The sequence below is a fragment of the Hemibagrus wyckioides genome, linkage group LG05 (assembly GCF_019097595.1).
Source record: "Hemibagrus wyckioides isolate EC202008001 linkage group LG05, SWU_Hwy_1.0, whole genome shotgun sequence".
Lineage (NCBI taxonomy): Eukaryota > Metazoa > Chordata > Actinopteri > Siluriformes > Bagridae > Hemibagrus > Hemibagrus wyckioides.
This window is the reverse complement of record NC_080714.1, coordinates 5,014,314-5,034,643: the sequence shown is the minus strand read 5'-3', so window position 1 is coordinate 5,034,643 and position 20,330 is coordinate 5,014,314. Positions and strand designations below refer to the sequence as shown.

The window sequence follows — 20,330 nt, the reverse complement described above, 5'->3', positions numbered from 1 at the left end:
TTAAGGTCAAAGTCAAGGAGAATGTGGATGTGCTTTTGCTATTTTAAGGATTAAGGAAGACCAAGTGCATGGTTTCATAATTCTCCGACTGGCAAAGAAAGGTTCAGATGATGATGTGAAACAATATGAAGAGAATCACACAATTCTCTTCACATCTAGATAGTTGTACTTGTCTTCAGATCCCAATTCTGAAACTTCTCCTGATACTTATTCATCCAAAATCTTAAACTGAGGTCAGACAAGTTTGGAATGCATGTTCGGAAAGATAAGATGTGCCGAGAGAGTGCTCGGCCCCGTGGAAGAACAGCTCGGAAATTAGCTGAGGGTTTTTTAGAGCAAAGTTCACACAAGGCCATAGAAGCAAGAAGAAGCCACATGTCGAATTCCCAAAGCAGTTTCCAAACCAGCAAAACACATGGCATGTTAGTCGCTGATCAGTTTCTCCCGCTCCACATTTACAGGAGCTCATCTCCACTTACTTAGGGTAATCTTTGTGTTTTTATAACAGTGTTTTTCTGCCACTAGAATCCGTTCCATTTTGTTTGAAGCGAATGTGATTGGCTAGCACTGTTACGGAAAGTTGTGTTTTCGTTTTTCTGGAAGGATCGGAAGGAAAATATTTCTTAGTCCGTTTTTGCGTTCATGGATATTTCTTTCATTGGCAAACCCCAGCTGGGAGACACCCTGCAGAACCTGTCACTGTAACTCCGGAGACATCACACTATGTATAAGAAAGCCGTTCAAATAGGCTTTGTTTTCAGAATGAAGTCCCTGCCTGTCCACAGCAAACCCACCGGTTGTAAAATAAACATTTCAATTAGTCAAAATAGCTTGGCTTTAAAGCTCAGTGTAAAAGAAAAAACAAACAACACGGAACAGACGTGATTAGATCACCATAACATGTTTTTCAAAATACGTCTGATTCTCTGAACTGTTGCTCAAGTGTGATTCTCTGAAATCCTCCAAAACAAAAGCAGACTGGATTCAACCACACAGGTATCATGTGATTTGCTCACAACAGAATGTGTGTGGAAGAGTTTAACCCAATCCTCTCTTCTCTCCCCCTCCTCTTTTCTCTCTCCTCTCATCTCTCCTCTCCTCTATCCTCTCCTATCTCCTCTCTTTTCCCTTCTCCCTCCTCTATTCTCTCTCTGTTCCTCTCTCCTCTCTTCTCTCCTCTCTCTTCTCTTTCATCTCTCTTCTCAGTGCTCTCTCCTCTCTTCTCTCCTCTTATTTCTCTCTCCTCTCCTCTCTCTCCTCACTTCTCTCTCCTCTCCTCTCTCTCCTCACTTCTCTCTCCTCTCTTTTCTCTCATCTCTTCTCATTTCCTCTCTCTTTCCTATCTCTACTCTTTTCTCTCTCCTCTCCTCTCTCTCCTCTCTTCTTGTTTCTCTCTCCTTTCCTCTCCCTTCTCTCTTCTCCCTCCCTCCCTCTCTCTCTCTCTCTCTCTCTCCTCACCTCTCTCTCTCTCTCTCCTCTCTTTTCTCTCTCATCTCTCCTCTCTCCTTTCCTCTCTCTCCCTCACTTTCCTTTACCAGGTTCACTGATCTGGTCTGCACATTTTTTAGGTTACTCCAAGTTGCTTGTAAATATCCTGAAAAAAAAAACCATGAGGAAAGGAATTCTTTGGCCATGTGTTTTGTGCTTGGTCCGGTTTTCTGGCACATACTGAACCCATTACTTTTGACATGTTGGTGCAAATGATATAAAATGTGTTTTTCCTTCGGAGGAACATGTGGGCTGACACGGCAGTGCGAGACGATTCACGTGAGCTTGTTTATCTACTTCACCTCTCACCCCTTTCCATTTACTTCCTTTTTTCTTCCGAATCTCTGTTTCTGCAGATCATCCATGAACCACCTCCACCCCCAAAAGAGGACAGTTCGGTAAGTTGTTTATAATCAGTCTGTGTTTTCTGGGGTTTATTTTAGATTAGTTATTCTGAACCCTTGATTCTGATTGGTCAGAAAGTGTGTACAATAGTAGACTCTAAGCCTGATAATAAACAAATAATAAAAAGAAGATCTCATAACTGTTGATATGGAGGTTTTACTCCACAGGAAAATCTTCAGGACTTTACACTTTCTGATTTCTTAGTAAGCAATGTATTGCAAAATATAGCAAAACATCAGGTGCAAGGAATCATTCAGCTTTGTTATTTCGCAGGCAACAAACGTTCACACGAGCACAACAAAGTCACTTTACATCGCATATAGTCACCATTAATAACCATAAAAATACATGGAATGAATAATGGACACACCAAAAATGGCTTCAAAACAACTTGATACAAGGAGCAATAGCAGCCCTGACCACATGCTCTTCCCTGCTGCTGCTACTACACCAGACTCTAGTTGGTTTTTAGTCTAATCAGATTCTTGAGAAGGAGGATTGTGATGGAAAGAGTGATTTTGATGATGTTTATAGCTGATTAAAGGATCTTAAAGAACTAATGTGCTTCACAGACATTTGCCGTTATTGCCAAACTACTTGGGTATAAGAGGATTATAAAACGCTTCAGGGAAATAAATAGGAAAATAAATCAACGGGACGTGTCACACCACCCCATCCACCCTTGGATTATTTTCCTGTAATCTTCAATTCCTAATCGATTACATGAGTCTCTTGGGCAAAGAATAAAATGAAAAGGATTGTAAGATGATCTAATGTCCAGCTTGGTCCCACACATTCAAACATTTTTCATACAATAACCACATACTCCTACCCTGACCTTAATCTCGGTCTGGAGATTAGATTGGTGTTTAGTTGAAATGAGATGCAACACTTTCCGATTTCCTGGCTGGTTCTAATCACTTTTCCGCACAAATAATCGAGGGTGACATTTAGATAACTACTGATTTCTCCTGGAACTCCACACACTTCAAACATTTGGAAAAGATTTGCTAATTCGTCCTCCACTAAGGCTGTGATGTTATGCAGTGTGGTTTGTTCAGACTGGTATATGATTAGAAATCTTGTTTTTGATATATTGTTTGGACCAGAAACGAGTTTCTGCAGTCATGCTTAAGTATGAAATGAGGTTTTCTCTCTACTACACATGTGTAAAAACCTCTTGCTTAATCCATATGTTACAAATCTTCATTGTTATTTAAAGAGGTTTATAATAATCAGTCAACAGATCAGCCAATATCGGTACGAAATGGTGAACTGGTGTGGATTTTTTGTGAGTATTTTAATGCTGTAAACGTTTGATGTTGACAGATTGCCATAAAACTTTGTATGGAGTCAAGTAACACGTTTCAGCTGTCACTCAGAGCCGTGATGAATAAATGAGACCCTCTTCAGTAATCATTTTTCCTCACAGCACAATAACAAACAAGCGATTTGCGTCTCCTGTGAAAGGTTTCAATTAAGAACTCCAGCATGTGGTTTGGAGATTCGTTGAACAAAGACTCAGATGAAACAAATCAAAGATTTTCATTTATGAGATTCTTTGGATGGAGATGAAGTTGTTACAGAGAAACAAGCTAGAGGATTGTCACTGCGGCATGTTTATTGTGGTTCTTGCTTTTGTTCTGATCTTTATAGGAGTATAGGTTTGCACTTACAAGTCAAAATTTAGTAATCAAAGGGAATTTAATAAGAGATCTCTTGCCGAAATAAATTCAACACTTTAAAAGGAGAAGCCTTTATTTTTGTCACATAGACATTACAGCACTGTGAAATACTTTCTTCACATATCCCTAAACTTTGAAAGTTGGGGTCAGAGCATAGGGTCAGCCATGATGCAGCGCCACTGGGGCAGGAAGTGTGAAAGGGCCTTGCTCAGGGGCCCAAAAGGGGCGGCTTGGGCATGCTAGGGCTTGTGCACCATCCTTCTGATCAACAACCCAGAGCCTTAACCACTTGAGCTACCACAACCCACAAATGTTATACCATAGCGCTGGTGAATACTCGATCCTGTTCAGAAGAAAGTGTTTCATTTTCTGTAACAACGTCTCTGACGCCGACTCTTCAGCCTATTATAGGGAATTTTCACAGGTTTATATTAATACATACACATCACTTTCATTGCCGCAACCTAGGTTCCTAGATTCCCAGGCATGGAGCTAACCCAGCCACTGAAGAGTTAAGTCTCAGTGCCGGTCCCAAGCCTGAATAAAGTATGAGGGTTGCATCAGGAAGGGCGTAAAACCTGTACGAAATCAAAGCATACAGAGCAAATGATTCGCTGCCGAAACCCCCGAACGGAGCAGCTGAAAGAACAACAACATATTAATGCATACCTATACTTATGCTATTATTTCAATACCTAAACCTCACACAGAGACTTATACAGTGGATCCTTCACGTAAACATGTTTCAATTGTTGACATTTTATGTCTAACATTTATGGAAGGAACCACCAGAGTCCAGTATTCTTGAGGTTTATTCTTTCTGGTTTCTCAGTACCATGGCATGCTGCATTTATTTTATGTGACTGTTAACAGCTGCTCTGACATAAGTGATAACAAGAACTAACTGCTACATTAAATGTAGATCAGTAATTAGCAGGGTATAAGAGGAATGAAACACTTCGGGAAGGTGCTGTTATTGGAAAAGAGTCAGCTTCAGGGTGGTAGCGGTAACTACGCTTCACTTAAAGTTAGTTCTATACAAATAAATAGCAAAATAAATGAAGCCACTGATATTTTGGCAGGTTGCATTAACCTGCCATCTAACTTTATTAGCTCTGATCTGCTGTGATGGATTAGTTCAGCGTGGCTTTGTTACAGATCGGTAATATGAGGATTTTGTAAAAATCCTGGAAGGCAGGAGATTGCTCGAAGTCTGGGAATAAACCATTATGATAGGAGAATGAAGCAAAAGAAAAAAAAATAGCTTGTTTAAAAAGGTTTAATGTTGGTCGGTGATGAATGCTGATGATAAATATCCGAAAGCCAATCATCCAAGGAAAGGAAATGCTGATAAGATGTGGTGGGCAGGTGATGCCCAGTGAGGGAGAAAAGGGTTAAAACGAGAAGAGGTTGAAATTTCATATGAGGCACAAATGGTGGAATGAAGGTTGTTAAAGTCTGGAAAAAATGAAGTCATGACTTGGGCGAGTCACGTCGAGTTGCATTTACTGCATCAGGGAGGGAGAGAAGCGGCCCGTGTGGCTCGGCCCCTGAATAAAGGGCTAACAAATGAAAATGTCAAAGAGAAAGAGTCACACCTCATTTCTGGCAACATGCTCGGGCCATTTGGATAAAGAGCCCAAAAAACAAGAACCGAGCCCTATAAAATTCCACGCTGGCAGAGAAGTGACTCCATTGTCTTTGAATTGTTTTGCACAAGCAATAAGTCAGTGACTGTTGACTACTTATTTTGGAAGGATGAAGAGGATGACGGAGCACCAAAGAAGAAGTGGCCAACAGTGGATGCTTCCTACTATGGAGGGCGTGGAGTTGGGGGGATTAAAAGGATGGAGGTGAGGACATGTGATAATATAGTAACACATACACACACACACACAATGGAATGCACTCAGAGTATCAGGGTGTACTACATCATTTCGATTCTGTTGGAAACAAAACTGACCGAAAACAAGACCAGATTCTGCAGTTTACATAAAGAGACTAAAATATAACATTCTGCTATTACAGACATAAAAACTCTATTTATAATGTTGTAAGCATGCATTACTTCAAACAGAACGTCTGAAATATCCAGCTGCTTTCACCCAGATGTTTCATCAAACTACAGCCCAAGAAAATATTACATACGAAGCCCACACATCATTTAAAGCAATAGCAAATGACCAGGCTGTGGAACGCTATTACACCATAAAGTGCACTTTCTTTAACATTCAAATATTTGTTTTGCCCAGTCGTCCATCATTTTTGCCCCTGATGAGTAAGTGTGTTTCCATAGAAACCCCAGAGATCAGAAGAAAATAAGTAGAACGCTTGTCTTCCAGGTACGCTGGGGTGAGAAGGGATCGACTGAAGAGGGCGCTAAGCTGGAAAAGGCAAAGAACGCCAGGGTGAAGATGCCAGAGCAAGAGTTTGAAGCTCCACAGACCCGGGTTCTGAATAATGGCATGCACAAACATCCAAGCCCACGCAAGTGGTATTCTCCAATTAAGGTGAGCATCAGGTAGCAATGCTGTCTCACAGCTCCAGGGTTTGGATGACTGCCTGTGTGGAGACTTGCATGATGTGAGTGTACTCCAGGTTCTCAGGTTTCCTCTAACTCACCAAAACAGACCTGTAGGTAAAGTAGCAATTCTATATTGCCCCTTGTGGTGCATTAGTATGTGTGAATGTTTGTACCTTGCCATGGATTCACCTTGTCCTGGATAAATGGGCTAGTGACCTTGATCAGGATGAAGCACTGACGAATACTACAACTACTTCCACCAGTTTGGATATTTACATTTCTGGCATTTGGCAGACACCCTTATTTTTATCTCATACAATTGAGCAAGGCCCTGCGATGGACTGGGGACCTGTCCAGGGTGTACCCCTGCCTTTTGCCCTATGTGCGCTGGGATAGGCTCCAGCAGACCCCCGTGACCCTAATTAGGAATAAGCGGGTATAGACAATGGATGGATGGATGGATGGATGGATACAATTGAGCAATTGAGGGTTAAGGGCCTTGCACAGGGGCCCAGCAGTGGCAGTCCTGGGATTTGAACTCACAACCATCTAATCTGTAGTCCAATACCTTAACCAATAAGCTACCTCATCCCTATAATGTCTGGATATGATGCGCAGATGTCCACATACCATATAGTTAACCATATAGTGTATTTCCTTATTGTCACATGTTGGTGTATGTTATCAATTAACACACCGTTCTCATTAACATGAACATCGCTAGTGCATTTTTCCACATACTATATAATGAACACGTCCCGTCCAATTTCCACTAATCCAGTTGGAATGGACTCCAATCTGTCTGCTAGGTTTGGGATCCTGCTTTGGGGTTTTTTTTTTTTCTGCTTTTCTCTCAGCAGTTGGCTTTGGTTCACTGTTTGACCTGATGGCCTCTGTTTGGTAAATATGTGACCGAATCATACACAGCATTGCTGACAGGATATGACATGTAAATATTTGGAAGTAGACGACTGTAGTTGCACTGATTTTCGGGCTTCTTCTGTTTATTCTTAGAAAAAAAAAAAGTTAGATAAACCTCACTTGCGAGTAATCACATGATGTGTGTTTAGACACTTCACACGTGTGTTTTTCTTTTTTAATTAATTTCCTTTCATATGCGAATTTTTTCACGTGACGTGTCGTTTATTTTTCCAAATCAGATTTTTATCAAAATTTAATTAGTCCTTTTTACCAGTTCACAGGCGAAATGGAATTTTCAATCAAATGAATGATTTTATCATCGCAAGTCTGATATAAAGTGAGTCAGGACTCTCACACTGTTGGCTTTCCGTGTGAGAAGTGTGTTTTTCCCTCTGTTGGATAACCTTACACAGAATTTTTGTGGTTGAAGATAAACACCTTCAAATATTAACTGCTTATGAACAAACATCTGGAGCGTCTCAGAGAGCAGAAATGGGATCGATATCAACATTTACTTTGAAGATAGAAACATTTATGTGAAAAAAAGATGGACTGTTTGGGTTTCTTTTTAACTTTTCTATAAATATATCACTCCGTAGGGAAAACCAGAAATGCTTTTGAAACGCTACAAATTCTTAAAGCCATAAAAAAATATGTCTAATTTCCTATAAGCTTCATATCAACCTCCTCTGTGGAGTGTGACATGACAAAGCCATTCAAAGCTGAGCATAGACACAACAAAACAGACAGTTAATATATTTTTCACACGTTTCTTTGAGTTCACGTGTCATTTCTTCTTAACGGAAAATGTAAAAATGTATGGGGTTTTTCATTACTATAAGAAGTCATGGAATGGCATGCGTCTCAGCTAACCGAACTGTTTATCATAGCTTTACCAAAAACCTTTCACCTTTATGACGCATGACCTAAGCTGCACATGTGGCACAGGGAATTCGCTCTGAATGTGGAGCTCCTTGTTCCATATGCATGCTGCCAGCTGGTGGGGGTCTGTAATGGAGAGCAGGCACACTGAGCTCTAATGTCCAGGAGAGTAAGGCGGCAGAGCCAGAGCCCTGGGGCTCTATGAAACAATGCAGGAGTTAAACAAAAAAAGGTTTCGTCTTTCTCCAATACCTACTGCATTTACATTTACATTTACGGCATTTGGCAGACGTCCTTATCCAAGTCTCCATCAATGAGTACATCACTACTAATTACTTAGATGATCATTCTTTAGTTCAACTTCTTTGCCTTTCCTTCTATTCTTTCTTCTAATAAATATTGATGCCTTGGGTTTGAGTATCTCCCATCATGCAGAAGGACTAACCAAAAAAAGAAAAGAGGTGATATATTTATTCCATGCTAGTTTTGTTAGTTTGGTTTCTCTCTATTATGAGTTAGCATAGTGTTAGAAACAGGGCTAAGCTGATACAAGGACATATGGAAAGATTTCTACTATGTAGTGGTTGTGTTTTGGTTTTGTTTGTTGGCTTTAAATTTCTTGGAAATAAATTTGGTGGAAATCTCAGCAGGCTTGCCAATTGGAATAGTCCTTATGACTTAGCACAAATTCTGCCCAAAAATAATAGTGTGTGTTGTAATTTTTTTATTTTTTTTTCAGGGAAAACTTGATGCTTTGTGGGTACTGCTGAAGAAAGGCTATGACAGAGTGTCCATCATGAGACCACAACCAGGAGACAAGGTAAAAACTGGAAAATAATAAAATTAAATCTGAACGGTGAAGAAATAAGTTACTGATTAAGCAACTTCAAGAAGCTGAATAAACAAAAAAAGACATAAATAAATTAAATCTTTTGTGTACCAGCCAGACTAGAAGTACAAAAGTATAAAGTATATTGGGGGAAAAAAATTGGTCCTAGAACAGGGCCTTGTGGCACACCAGAGTTTACTGTGGCTTGCAAAGAGATGCCTCCATTTTTATTTAAAAGCTGGTAGTCATTTGGCAGATTGGATCTTAAACAAACTGAAAAATCAGATCAGCTGAATGATATCTGGCCTAACCCTTGCAAGCTTTACAAAAAAATTGTATCTAAATCTAGCTATATCTCCAAACACTCACCTGCAGTTTTTCCCACACAAAATGCAATTACAAGAATGGCTGCTACAGTAGTGTGAACTGCAAGAAGGTAATGAGGAAAAAATTTTGGAATTGCAATCAATATTAGAATCCTTATATATATATTCTCTGTGTCAGCAAAGAGGGAAAAAGTTTTTCAAGCAGGTTAGTGTGATCATTCTGGCTTTTATGCTATAAAACTGTCAGTCACATCTATAAGACTTGGCTTCATTAAGCCTCTGCGGGGCCGGATGAAAGCGGAGGAACTCAGCAACATCCTACAGCTAGAGAGGAAATTAATACCAGATTCCCCTGACACAGAAACACTCACATAGGATCATAGGATAGAGCTAAGAGCTTATCAATGCACTGAGCTTACACGACATATTCTCCATGGAATACACAGCATGTTGACAAAAGATGGTTGGAAAGGAACAATGTGTCAGATGTTCGTGTTGACTTGTGATTATAGGCTCTAGAAATGATGTTCATGTGGGCTGTACATTTAACGCACTGAAGAGAACAGAATATTTTTTGTGTTTGATTGAAATTATCTCTGCTCTTTTTGGGGTTAGGTGGTCTAAAAATATTACAACCTGAAATATATGAAGTTATATATTATAATATATACAATTTTACTTATAATTTATTAATTTACTTGTTACATTACACATTAATATAACATTAGTATTGGGAAAAGTACAAACCTTTTCGATTCTAAGCCAATTAACTGAAGGGGAAAGGACAGATAAGAAATACGTGCATTTTTACTGGTAGAGGTTCCTGTTCCTTTCTCTTGACTTTACCTAGGTGAATATCTGCCTGTGAGCCATTTACATTAAGGGCATTTGGCAGATGCCCTTATCCAGAGCAACTTACATTTTTCTCATTTATACAACTGAGCAATTAAGGGTTAAGGGCCTTGCTCATGGGCCCAGCAGTGGCAGTTTGGTGGACCTGGAATTCAAGTTCATGATCAGTAGTCCAACACCTTAACCACTGAGCTAACACTTTCCCTGCCACTAGAAAGCAAGAGGGTGGGGCATCTGCAGGCTTATGTGTACAGAAAAGAGGGTAGATAGACCTTTCCTTTCAGCCAAATGCAGCAACTGGCTTCAGGTAGCTTAGTGTTTAAGGTGTACTGATTAGAAGGTCATGAGTTTGAATCCCAGGTCCACCAAGCTGCCATTGCTAGGCCCTTGAGCAAGGCCATTAACCGTCGTTTGCTCACTTGAATAAAATGAGATAAAATGTGAATCGCTCTGGATAAGGGTGTCTTCGAAATTTAATTAATTAAAGGTGTCTTGAGTCAATAAAAATGTGAAAGGTTGTATGTCCTGGATACCATTTCACATTTAAGACATTTTGCAGAAGCCCTTATTCAGAGTAGCTTTGTTTTTTTCTTGTTTATACAGTTGAGGTTTAAGAGCCTTGTTTAAGGGCCCAGCAGTGGCAGGCTGGTGGTCCTTAGATCTGAACTCACAATTTTTCAATCAGTAGTCCAACGTCTTAACCACCGCGCTTCCACTTCCTACTTGTCCTGGTGCGGTTTCATCCACTGACCCATGCCTTAGTGTTTGCTTTTGTTTATGTTTAGCCTCGAATGAACCAATAAAGAGTTTAAAGGAGGAATATGTGTAAGGTGTAAGCTTGTTCTCAGTGCTTGTTTTTGCCGTGTTGTTCTTTCTTTAAAATCTCTCTATCCTTACTCACCAACAAGACCCTCAATGGACCGTAGCATGCCAAGCCTCTCAGCCCGAGCCAACATACAGACAGATATGTCGGCGGCCATTAAAGACATCGTTCATTTGTGGGAATATGCATTTTTGCTTGCGTAACATATCTGGCTCTGAGCTTGAATTGGCAGTCAGATAAAGACGCAATCAAACAGTTCAGCTTTATATTAAAGACCCGGAATGTCTTCCAAAAAGTGTGCATCAGTTTCCCCGCTGTAATTTGGACCTGTGTAGAAATGAGGAGAAATTAGAACCCCATAACGGTCTCGGGCCATGTCATTTGGCATCAGAGGAACATATCCGCGGTTATTTTGTGCAAACTTAAAAGAGGGAGGGGGAAAAAAAAGATGGCATCTTACAGAAAACCACAACAAGCGAACGTAGATTCAATTTTGATTTAATTGTCAGTGAAGATTCCGCATAACTGAGGAAACCGATGCTAAAGCTGCACAATGCAATAATATGCTACGAAGTGATTGATCTGAAACAGAAAGGCTTCATTGCTGAAATAAAACTGTAATCAACACAAAAAGCACCAGGGACCAGTTTAGACAATGAGACGCACCCTTTAAGCGGTGCGCTGGGCGAGCTGTCATTATTATTACAAAATGCGAACACACCCTTATTATTTTCTCTCAAGAGCCAGCGCTCGGTTTCATATCCTGCTCACAGATTGAGCCCCGCTGTGAGTCATGCTTGGCTTGGCTTATGCTTAGCCAGTGCCATTTTTTTTGTTACAGAGCAATTCCACTGAGATTTCCAAATTTCATGCTCATATTTGCATTGGACTCCATGCCTGATTGCAGCTTTTGGGCATTACAATGGAGCTGTATGGTATTGAGGCATTAAAGCCAAAAGACTTTGGATTACTGCTCATAAATTTAAACAGAACATGTTGAATTAGTTGGAATTTGGTGGAGTCTTAAAACGTGTCTCATCCAGCCAGGTCTCATCTGATCTCTAGTCCAGGTTCTGGTTTCTATGCTATCCCTTTCTTTAGTCTTGATTTTGTGTGTGTCATTTTTTACAATAGTTTAGTTTTCTTTAATATTTTCAGGATCAGTAAGCTGTTATAATATAAGCGATAACGAGTGCTTGTTTCCAGATGTTTTATAACATTAACATAACTATCAAAATCAAAAATCAGGTATGAATAAACAGAAAGAATGATGGGATTAGAAAGGGGGACGTGGGGCAGGTGACAGAGAAGACGAATAGCTCTCTGTCTCGGTGAGTCCATGATGATAAGGTAACTCTTAACCTCCACACTTAGAGCACTCCCAACCCTCCTGAAACGCCAGAGGAATCGTCTCCAAATGCATTTAATTGTATCGCCGTCATCCCATCTACACTTAAACCTGTTCACTTGTTCACACACTCATCCAGCATCTTCACCTCCTCTCCGGTGGAACGTCAAGAGACGCAGAAGATGCTGGAGAGCTCCTCGAAAGCTCTCGATCATAACCATTATTGGTGTTCTAACACTTGGACGTTTATTACCAGTCGAATTAGAGTTTAAAGCATCACGCTCTCATGGTTGGGTTTGCTGAAATATCTGGTTGTCGTTTTTGAAATGATTAAATATGAAATAACTGGTGTGAGACCATTAAAACACTCCAGGCCAAACAGTTACAGTAAACAAATCATCTGTGTGGTTGTAACATTACCTCTGTTTTGTGTTGCGCCACATAACATCACGTCACTGACGATCGTTTTCCTATAACATCGTGTCTGCGGGCGTCTTATACCATACACATACCGTACAGTAGGCTCGCATGCGTTAAATGCCTCGTATGGTTCAGGGTGTGTTTGTGTGTTTGAGTGAGGAATGATGGTCTGTTGCTCCTTTGGAGTTTCAGAGGTTAAATTATGAAACAGGGATGTAGATCGAGGCTAGAAACAGCTGTGAGCTTTTAAACACACACACACAAAACAGATGTGCTGTGAGGCGTGTGTTCTGTGTTGGCATGTGGATTTCTGCCAAATACAGAGTGCATGAAGTTTAAGCACTTCATTCAAAAGCATTACAGAGGTCCAGCTCGAGCTCTTTGGTGTATTCGAGGTGTGTTTAATTTTCTCCGAGGGGGGAATCATTTGTGTTTGAAATATTAATACACACCCTCTGCTTGTTAGCTGCAAGAAATGACCAGAAATGTCTAAATATCCCTGTAGAAATTGGCTGGATATGAATACTTTATTCAGAAACTGTAAAAACCAGTGCCTAGTCAGCAGTCTAAAGGAACCTGGCTTTCTCTCTCTCTCTCTCTCTCTTTTCTTTTCTTTTTTTTTTTTGGAATCAGATCCTTAAAGATTCTCTATAAATCATCAAGCCTGACCCAGATTCTCAAGATCAGCATGTAGCTGTGTATCTCGGTCGGTTTACACAAAACAGCTGCGCTCGTGCATGGATTTGGACGCGTACGGAGGTTATCATCTAATTCCGTATGGAACGTGTCCATATGGCCGTCTCGGCCATGCGCGCCGTGTATATATATATATACACACGAGGGTTTTACGTCAGCTGTTCCTGAATGTGAAATTGTTTTTTATTGGATCTGGGATGGGGGGAAAAAAATCATGTGCTGCTTCATTGTGAAGCATTATCTCTGGTCATTTTTATAGAATTTTTGAATATTGTAAAATAAATAAATAAATAAATAAAAAAAAAAAATTTTAAAAAAAGAAAACACTAATCATGTAGACGTGTGTGTTCTATTAATAAAAAATGTATAAAGAAAATTGTTTAGAATGCAATACTTCAGTTCAGTTATTAATTAATAATCAGAATCAAATACTTAAAAAGAAATGTTTAATTTTACTTATTATTAAAAATAAGAACAGGTCCCACAAACGTAACACCTCACTGGTATTAACAAATTAATTAAATTAAAATAAAGTAAAAACTTTTTAAATGTTTACATCTTGAGACAAATCAGCAGATTTATTATTTTTTTTTAATAGAAATAAATATCAGTATTGCGTGTGAGAGTTGCTTTGGTGTCATTTCTCTTTTGGATTGCTGCAATATGCTTTTGTTTAGTTTAGCTCTCCATTTCTGTTTGTTTGTTTCTGTTTCGTTTCGTCTCCACCCATGTCCTGTCATTGCTACCTGATGGTGTTCACCTGTTCCGTGTTAGCTCACTGATTAGCTCGTCTGCGTTATGCTATGCTGCTTCTTTGACTCTTTGCTGACGTTCAGTACGAGCCGTTTATATACGATACTGCTTGGGTTCATAGTGTTTACGTCTGTATCGACCCCCCACATGTTTTTTTTCTCCAGCTTATGATTGGTTCGCTGATTAGATTAGCCTCTCCTTTCTATCTCTGTTTCACTTCGGTTTCTTCGCCTGTTCCTTTCAGTCAGTTAAAAACGATAAAATAAGTCTCTGAGGAAGGTAAGGTTTTCATCAGGATCCACACCGCGACTGGAAGATGAAAACAGAGGAAGGTACACGTCCCTCGATATTATATAACTCGTGAAATGAACCAGAGAGGAATCTCGAATTCAGAAAGAGTATGAAGGGAAATTGTGAGTCTGTGAGCGAGAGCCAGAAAGGGAAAAAAACCTTGGCCTGAAGGTTGGAAAATGAAAAAGAGCCTCAAACAAAATGGGAATATGGGAGATGTAGAGCAAAGTGATGGACAGAATTCCTGTCAGGGAAGCTTATAAACAAAACCCTTCTTTTAATTACTACTGCTTTGTGCATCATTAGCATCTAGTCAGGTTTGGGATGAGTTTGAGCTGAGGCTTTGAAACTTTTTTCTTTTTCCTACGTTCCTGCTCTCCATAAACGTCTTCATTATCTTCCAGGAAGCCATGCTCTGTAATTTGCCTTCGGTGTTTCGGGAAATCAACAAGCCACCTCTTCCTCTCGGTGTGATTAAAACCAAGCTTAGGTCTGGCTTTTTCAGCATAATTAGTGTCAGCAGCGCAGCAGGAGGCTCTACTTCAGACCCATACACTCGCATAGCTTTAGGCTAACAACAAAATCTCAGTGTGTTCTGCTGTTATATCACCCTTTTGGACTCGACGTCTGACTGCGAGGCCTGAATGTCAAAGGCCCCATGAGAGTGCTGGCAGTCTACATGAAGTCACTTGGATCAGAGGATTTTTGGATTTGAAATCCCAGTAAAAACCTGTTCCAGCCAGGGATTTCTCTTCCAAGAGTCTGTTTATTTGATTGTTTGTTTTGGTTTGATCCCTTCGTAGAAAAATCACGGAAAAATCCTCCACGAACAAGATTATGATTAACATGCGATCTTGAAAAGGCCATCCAAGATTATGAAATGAAATAATTTTTCTTTGGTTTAAATTTAAATCAGCAAGTTGGACTAGTTTCATACTGGCGAAAAGTTTCCTACATTAACCACATGATAATACAAACAAAATACCGTTCGATCTCTGCTTAACGAGAGCAACGCGGCAGAGCTTTAGTGCTTTTCTTTGTGCCTCATGAATATTTGTGTTTTTTGTTTTCTCTGTTTACGTTGTGTCCTTTAACGACGTTAAGTGTTTTTCTTACAGGGACGCTGTATTAATATCACCCGTCTCAAGTCGAGCTCGTCTCCACATTATCCGGTGTACAACCGCCACACTCCCATCTACACCCCCCAGCACAGCTGCACCACTCCTCCTCCTCCTCCTCCTCCTCCACAGAGTGAGCTGCCTCCTCCACCCTGCAGTCCACCGTCGTCTCTTCCTCCAGTGTCCATCACTCCACCCATCACGCCTCCTCCATCATACACCCCTCCATCAGCCTGGTCCTCGTCGTCGACGGCTGTTTTCTTTGATTCTCCTCCGGCCTCACCTACAAGCCCGCTGCCTCCTCCCCCGCTAGCCCCGCCACCATGCCGAGTCCCTCCTCCTGACCGCCCTCCACCACGCCCTTCCCTCTAGGGCTATGTTTGTGAGCGAGGAAGCAGATTCAGGAAGTCAGTAATAGACTCGAATCATTCTCCTTCACCTTCTGTGTGGCCTTTGACAATAAAAACTTAACGACTGGCCCACCGGAGGGAACAAATGCAAGGGGACAGACTATGTCTTCAATTTCAGCTAAGAAACTACAGGAACCACAACACAGACTAAAGCAATATTACAGACCACACTGAACACCACGCACAAGTCGTCAAAGCAAGCTTTCACAACGGGCCTCTGTTACTCACCCCCACGTGTCCAAATGACAGAATGGACATTCATCTGAAGCCACTCGCAATTTTAAGCAGAATGGAGCAGTGAATGATCCGTTAACAGAATCTATTTAATGGGAAACGTTGCAATATCTGGACGGTTTGTTTATTCACACATATTGTGTCTACTACACAAGGAAGCAGGTGGTGAAGGTAAAAAACTCTCAGGCCCTGATTTTACTAAGATCCTTTAAAACATGTAATAATTGGTGTAATCTGATAAGTGCATTGTGGGTAATTTACAAATATGTTATGAGGTAAGAACATAGACACGAGCGTGTGTTCGGTTAATAAAGAATTTGTAAGCAAAAAAAGTTATATGGTATGTAAAAAACATCATGTGACTTTAAGCTTACCGTAGTAACAGTAGATCATCAAATGTTTTTACGATTAAAATGGGAAATCTTTTATTTTGTCTTCAAATTGGGGAAACAGCTGCGACAAATTAAATACCTGCTCTTTAGTGGTATTCAGTCACATATGTGGTTTTGTTAGTGTGTGTAGGAAGGGAGGGAGGAAGGAAAGAAGGAAGGAAGGAAGGAAGGAAGGAAGAAAACATAAAATCTAGCTAAGAAAAAAAGAAAGAAATTTGGCTGTGCCAAATTTTAATACTCACTCTTTGGTGGTGTTTATTTACACATGTGGTGCTTGTTATTTTGCTTATTTGAAATATGCAAAGAACAAACAAAGGAACGAAAGAAAGAAAGAAAGAAAGAAAGAAAGAAAGAAAGAAAGAAAGAAAGAAAGAAAGAAACAAACAAACAAACAAACAAACAAACAAACAAACAAAAACAAAATATAATCAAGCTAAGAAAGAAAATATAACCTGTGACAAATTCAACACCTGCTCATTGGTGGTATTAATTTACAAGCACTTTTTTTGTTTTGGTTTTAGTTTGTTTTATTTTGTATTCTTTTTAGTTTTGTTTGTTTATGATTTGTTTTTTTGTTTTTCATTTTGGTTTGGTTTCTGTGTTTGGTTTTTTGTTGTTTTGTGTTGGCTTTTTATTTGTTTGTTTTTTGTTGTTGTTTTTTTAAATGTAAAAGTACTTATTATTTTGCTTTTTATTTTTATTTATTTATTTTATTTTTAAAAAATATCCTCCTCACACCCTGCCAGCTTAGGATTTTTAATTTTTTTTTTTTTGGAGGTTTTGCACATTTTTACACACAAACCTGGACTGGTAACCAGTCGCTCAGGCATTCAGTATTAATATCCACACCTGATAATGTACTTTATTCTATTCTAGCTTTAGTTTGATTGTTGTCCCCCCCCCACACACACACACAGATTCTATGTTTGGTATTCGCTTGTGCAATAGTGTGTTTTTAGTCCAAGAATTTGTGGAATATTACGTAGTGGAGTTTATTTCTTGGCCTAGCCAGTGCACCCTTGTTAAGACATACTAGTGCACATCCACCTTATCACATACGTTTATACATGTGTTGTGTAGAAATATATTTATCCCTTGCCGTATTTTTTTCCTTTGTGTATTGACGTTTTATTGAATATTTGTTTCCTAAACTGTGATCTTTGTATCATGTATAAGAGCAGTCCTCATGACAGTCTTTTTTGGTAGAATACAGTAAGCTTTCGAACTGGACTTAATGTTCATTTTCCGTCAGAAATCTAAACTCCAGATGAAATGATGGAGCCCCTCGTTTGTTTCCGACGAGACTCCGTCCAACCGTGTGTCTGAATGATGGGTTTATTTTTGCTCTGTACCTGTTGTGTGTATACTTTGTCTCACTGTGTTATGATCTGTGGGTTTGCCTTTTAACATTTTGGGTCCTGCTTTCATCACATTTGGCTCCTAAATTATTACAAAACTCTAATATAGTTACACAAATCACTGTCTGATACACAAATCTCGTTTTTTTCCATTTTTGGTTGTGTATCAGTGAGAAATAAGCGCTTGCTTTGTTCTCTGTGTGTGTTCGGCGAGCGTTGTGGCTGAATTTAAGGAGGACGGGAACGGGGAAACCTCATAACGAAAGGACAGATCGTTTTCTGAAGCAGACGTGAAGTAAGACTTTTAATTATGCAGGGACACAAATACTGAAAATGTATGAGCTGGCAGATTTGTCTAGGTGTGTATATACTGTATCTGCATTAGCACTTGTGCTTCTGTGTGTCTCTCTTTTTATAAATGCATTTGTTAAACTGGCCTAGTGTTTTCTTTCTGATCTCGCATAGCACTAAAAAAGAAGTACTATCTGTAAGACAAGCAAGCAAAGATCTTGTCTTCCTTACTTCCTTTCTTTTCCACTTGGTGGCTCAAGTGGTTAAGGCTCTGGGTCGTTGATCAGAAGATTGGGGGTTCAAGCCCCAGCACTGCCAAGTTGCCACTGTTGGGCCCTTGAGCAAGGCCCTTAACCCACTCTGCTCCAGGGGCACTGTATCATGTCAATATCACCCAAATTCCTTCTTTCTTTGCATCCCCCATTGTTTCCAGAGGCACTTTTTGTCTAAATTAAAATCTGATTTAGGCCACACCTACTTTGCTTGTAAATCCGTTACATTTAAACCCCAGAACCTTTGTTCTTGTGTAGCTCAGAATCAGAGTTTTGTTTGCGAAAGAAAGAAAGAAAGAAAGAAAGAAAGAAAGAAAGAAAGAAAGAAAGAAAGAAAGAAAGAAAGAAAGAAAGAAAGAATCCCAGAGTTTGGGATTTGTTCTTGCTCAGCTCAGGGTCTGTCAGCGTGAAGATTTTGTTTGCTGATGCAGAAGTGTGACCTGATCTCCAGCACTGCAGTGGCAGCCTTCAGCCCTCAGCATCCTGGAAGGATTAAATGAGCTTTTGGAGACCTTTCCTGCAGCTGGTGTCAGTCCACTCCCTCACACAAGTCAGATTACACAGCATTCTAGTCGTCTTAGCTCAGACTAACCCACAGTCTGTGACTACGATGGTGAGTTTTAACACTGATACTTAAGTCTTATTCTTGTAATGCTGCTAACCCCAGTGTGTAACACATGCTGAAGAAAAGCATCACGCTGCAACACTGAGGAGGCTAATAACACCGTGTCGGGAGCTGAGGCTGGCTAGAGCAAAGTGGGTGTGGCCTAAATCACCTTTTAATTGAAACATAAACCTTACCACTATAGCCCTGGAAACATCGGGAGGAAGACAGTGGGATTAATGATACAGTATGTAAAATCTAAAAGAAAGAAAGAAAGGTGTATTCTAACTAAGAAGAAGATAAGGAAGGAAAAAGCAAGAACAAAGACGCACACTTTAGTCTCAGTCAGTTGCATCGTGAACCTTTCTGGCAGGCTGATTTGTGCTCCACATCTTTTTATCTGTATCTGTTTAAGCACATTATCTCTTCAATTATGTATACATCCTGGCTCAAACCTCAAAACCACCAGAACAACTCTAAACTCAACCCAACTAAACTAAACCCAATCAAATTCAATCCAACCTAAACTCAAGCCCATCAAACTCAATCCAATCAAACTTACCCTCACCTAATCAAATTCAACCCAAACTCAAGCCAATCAAATTCAATCCAACCTAAACTCAAACAAATCAAACTCAATCCAAACTCAATCTAACCCTAACCCAAATTCAACCCAATTAAACTCAAACTAATCTAAACTCAACCCAATCAAATTCAACCCAACCTAAACCCAACCCAATCAAACTGAACCTAACCTAAACTCAACCAAAATCAAAATCAACCCAGTCAAACTAAACATATCCTAAACTCAACCCAATCAAACTCAACCTAACCCAACCAAAACGCAACAGATACAAAAACTCAACCGACCCCAAACAAACCAAAACTCCAGCACCAACTTATTTTCCTTTTTTATCTAAAAATCCTCTTGGTATCTTGAGATGATGCTCAAAAAATGTTAACAAGCAGCGAAGAACAGAAAAACTAGAAACGAGTGTAGAAACCTAGAGTTCAGTCAGAAGCTCATTCCACGCTTCAGCTCAGCTTCAGCTCAGATTTCACAACCTGCTCCGTTTCCCCCAAAATTCCACATAAACGTTGATGTAAACTTCCACATAAACGTTGATGTAAACTTCCACATAAACGTTGATGTAAACTTCCACATAAACGTTGATGTAAACTTCCACATAAACGTTGATGTAAACTTCCACATAAACGTTGATGTAAACTTCCACATAAACGTTGATGTAAACTTCCACATAAACGTTGATGTAAACTTCCACATAAACGTTGATGTAAACTTCCACATAAACGTTGATGTAAACTTCCACAGAACCTCATTAAGTATTTCTGTTGTTTTGTTGTTAATTCCAGCTGCACAAGAAAAACACTGCCTGCTTTCCCACTC

At 39.8% G+C, this 20,330-nt stretch overlaps 1 protein-coding gene across 1 annotated transcript in view; it reads left to right on the top strand.

Moving 5' to 3' along the window:
- Positions 1–18,187, top strand: part of antxr1a (ANTXR cell adhesion molecule 1a) — a 39,643-nt gene extending 21,456 nt beyond the window's left edge. Inside the window, exons 14-18 of the mRNA XM_058389774.1 lie at positions 1,845–1,886; positions 5,336–5,431; positions 5,921–6,088; positions 8,645–8,725; positions 15,362–18,187. Coding sequence (XP_058245757.1) covers positions 1,845–1,886; positions 5,336–5,431; positions 5,921–6,088; positions 8,645–8,725; positions 15,362–15,733 — 759 coding nt within the window. The 3' untranslated portion in view covers positions 15,734–18,187. The remainder of the gene's footprint in view (positions 1–1,844; positions 1,887–5,335; positions 5,432–5,920; positions 6,089–8,644; positions 8,726–15,361) is intronic.
- Positions 18,188–20,330: the final 2,143 nt, after the last annotated feature.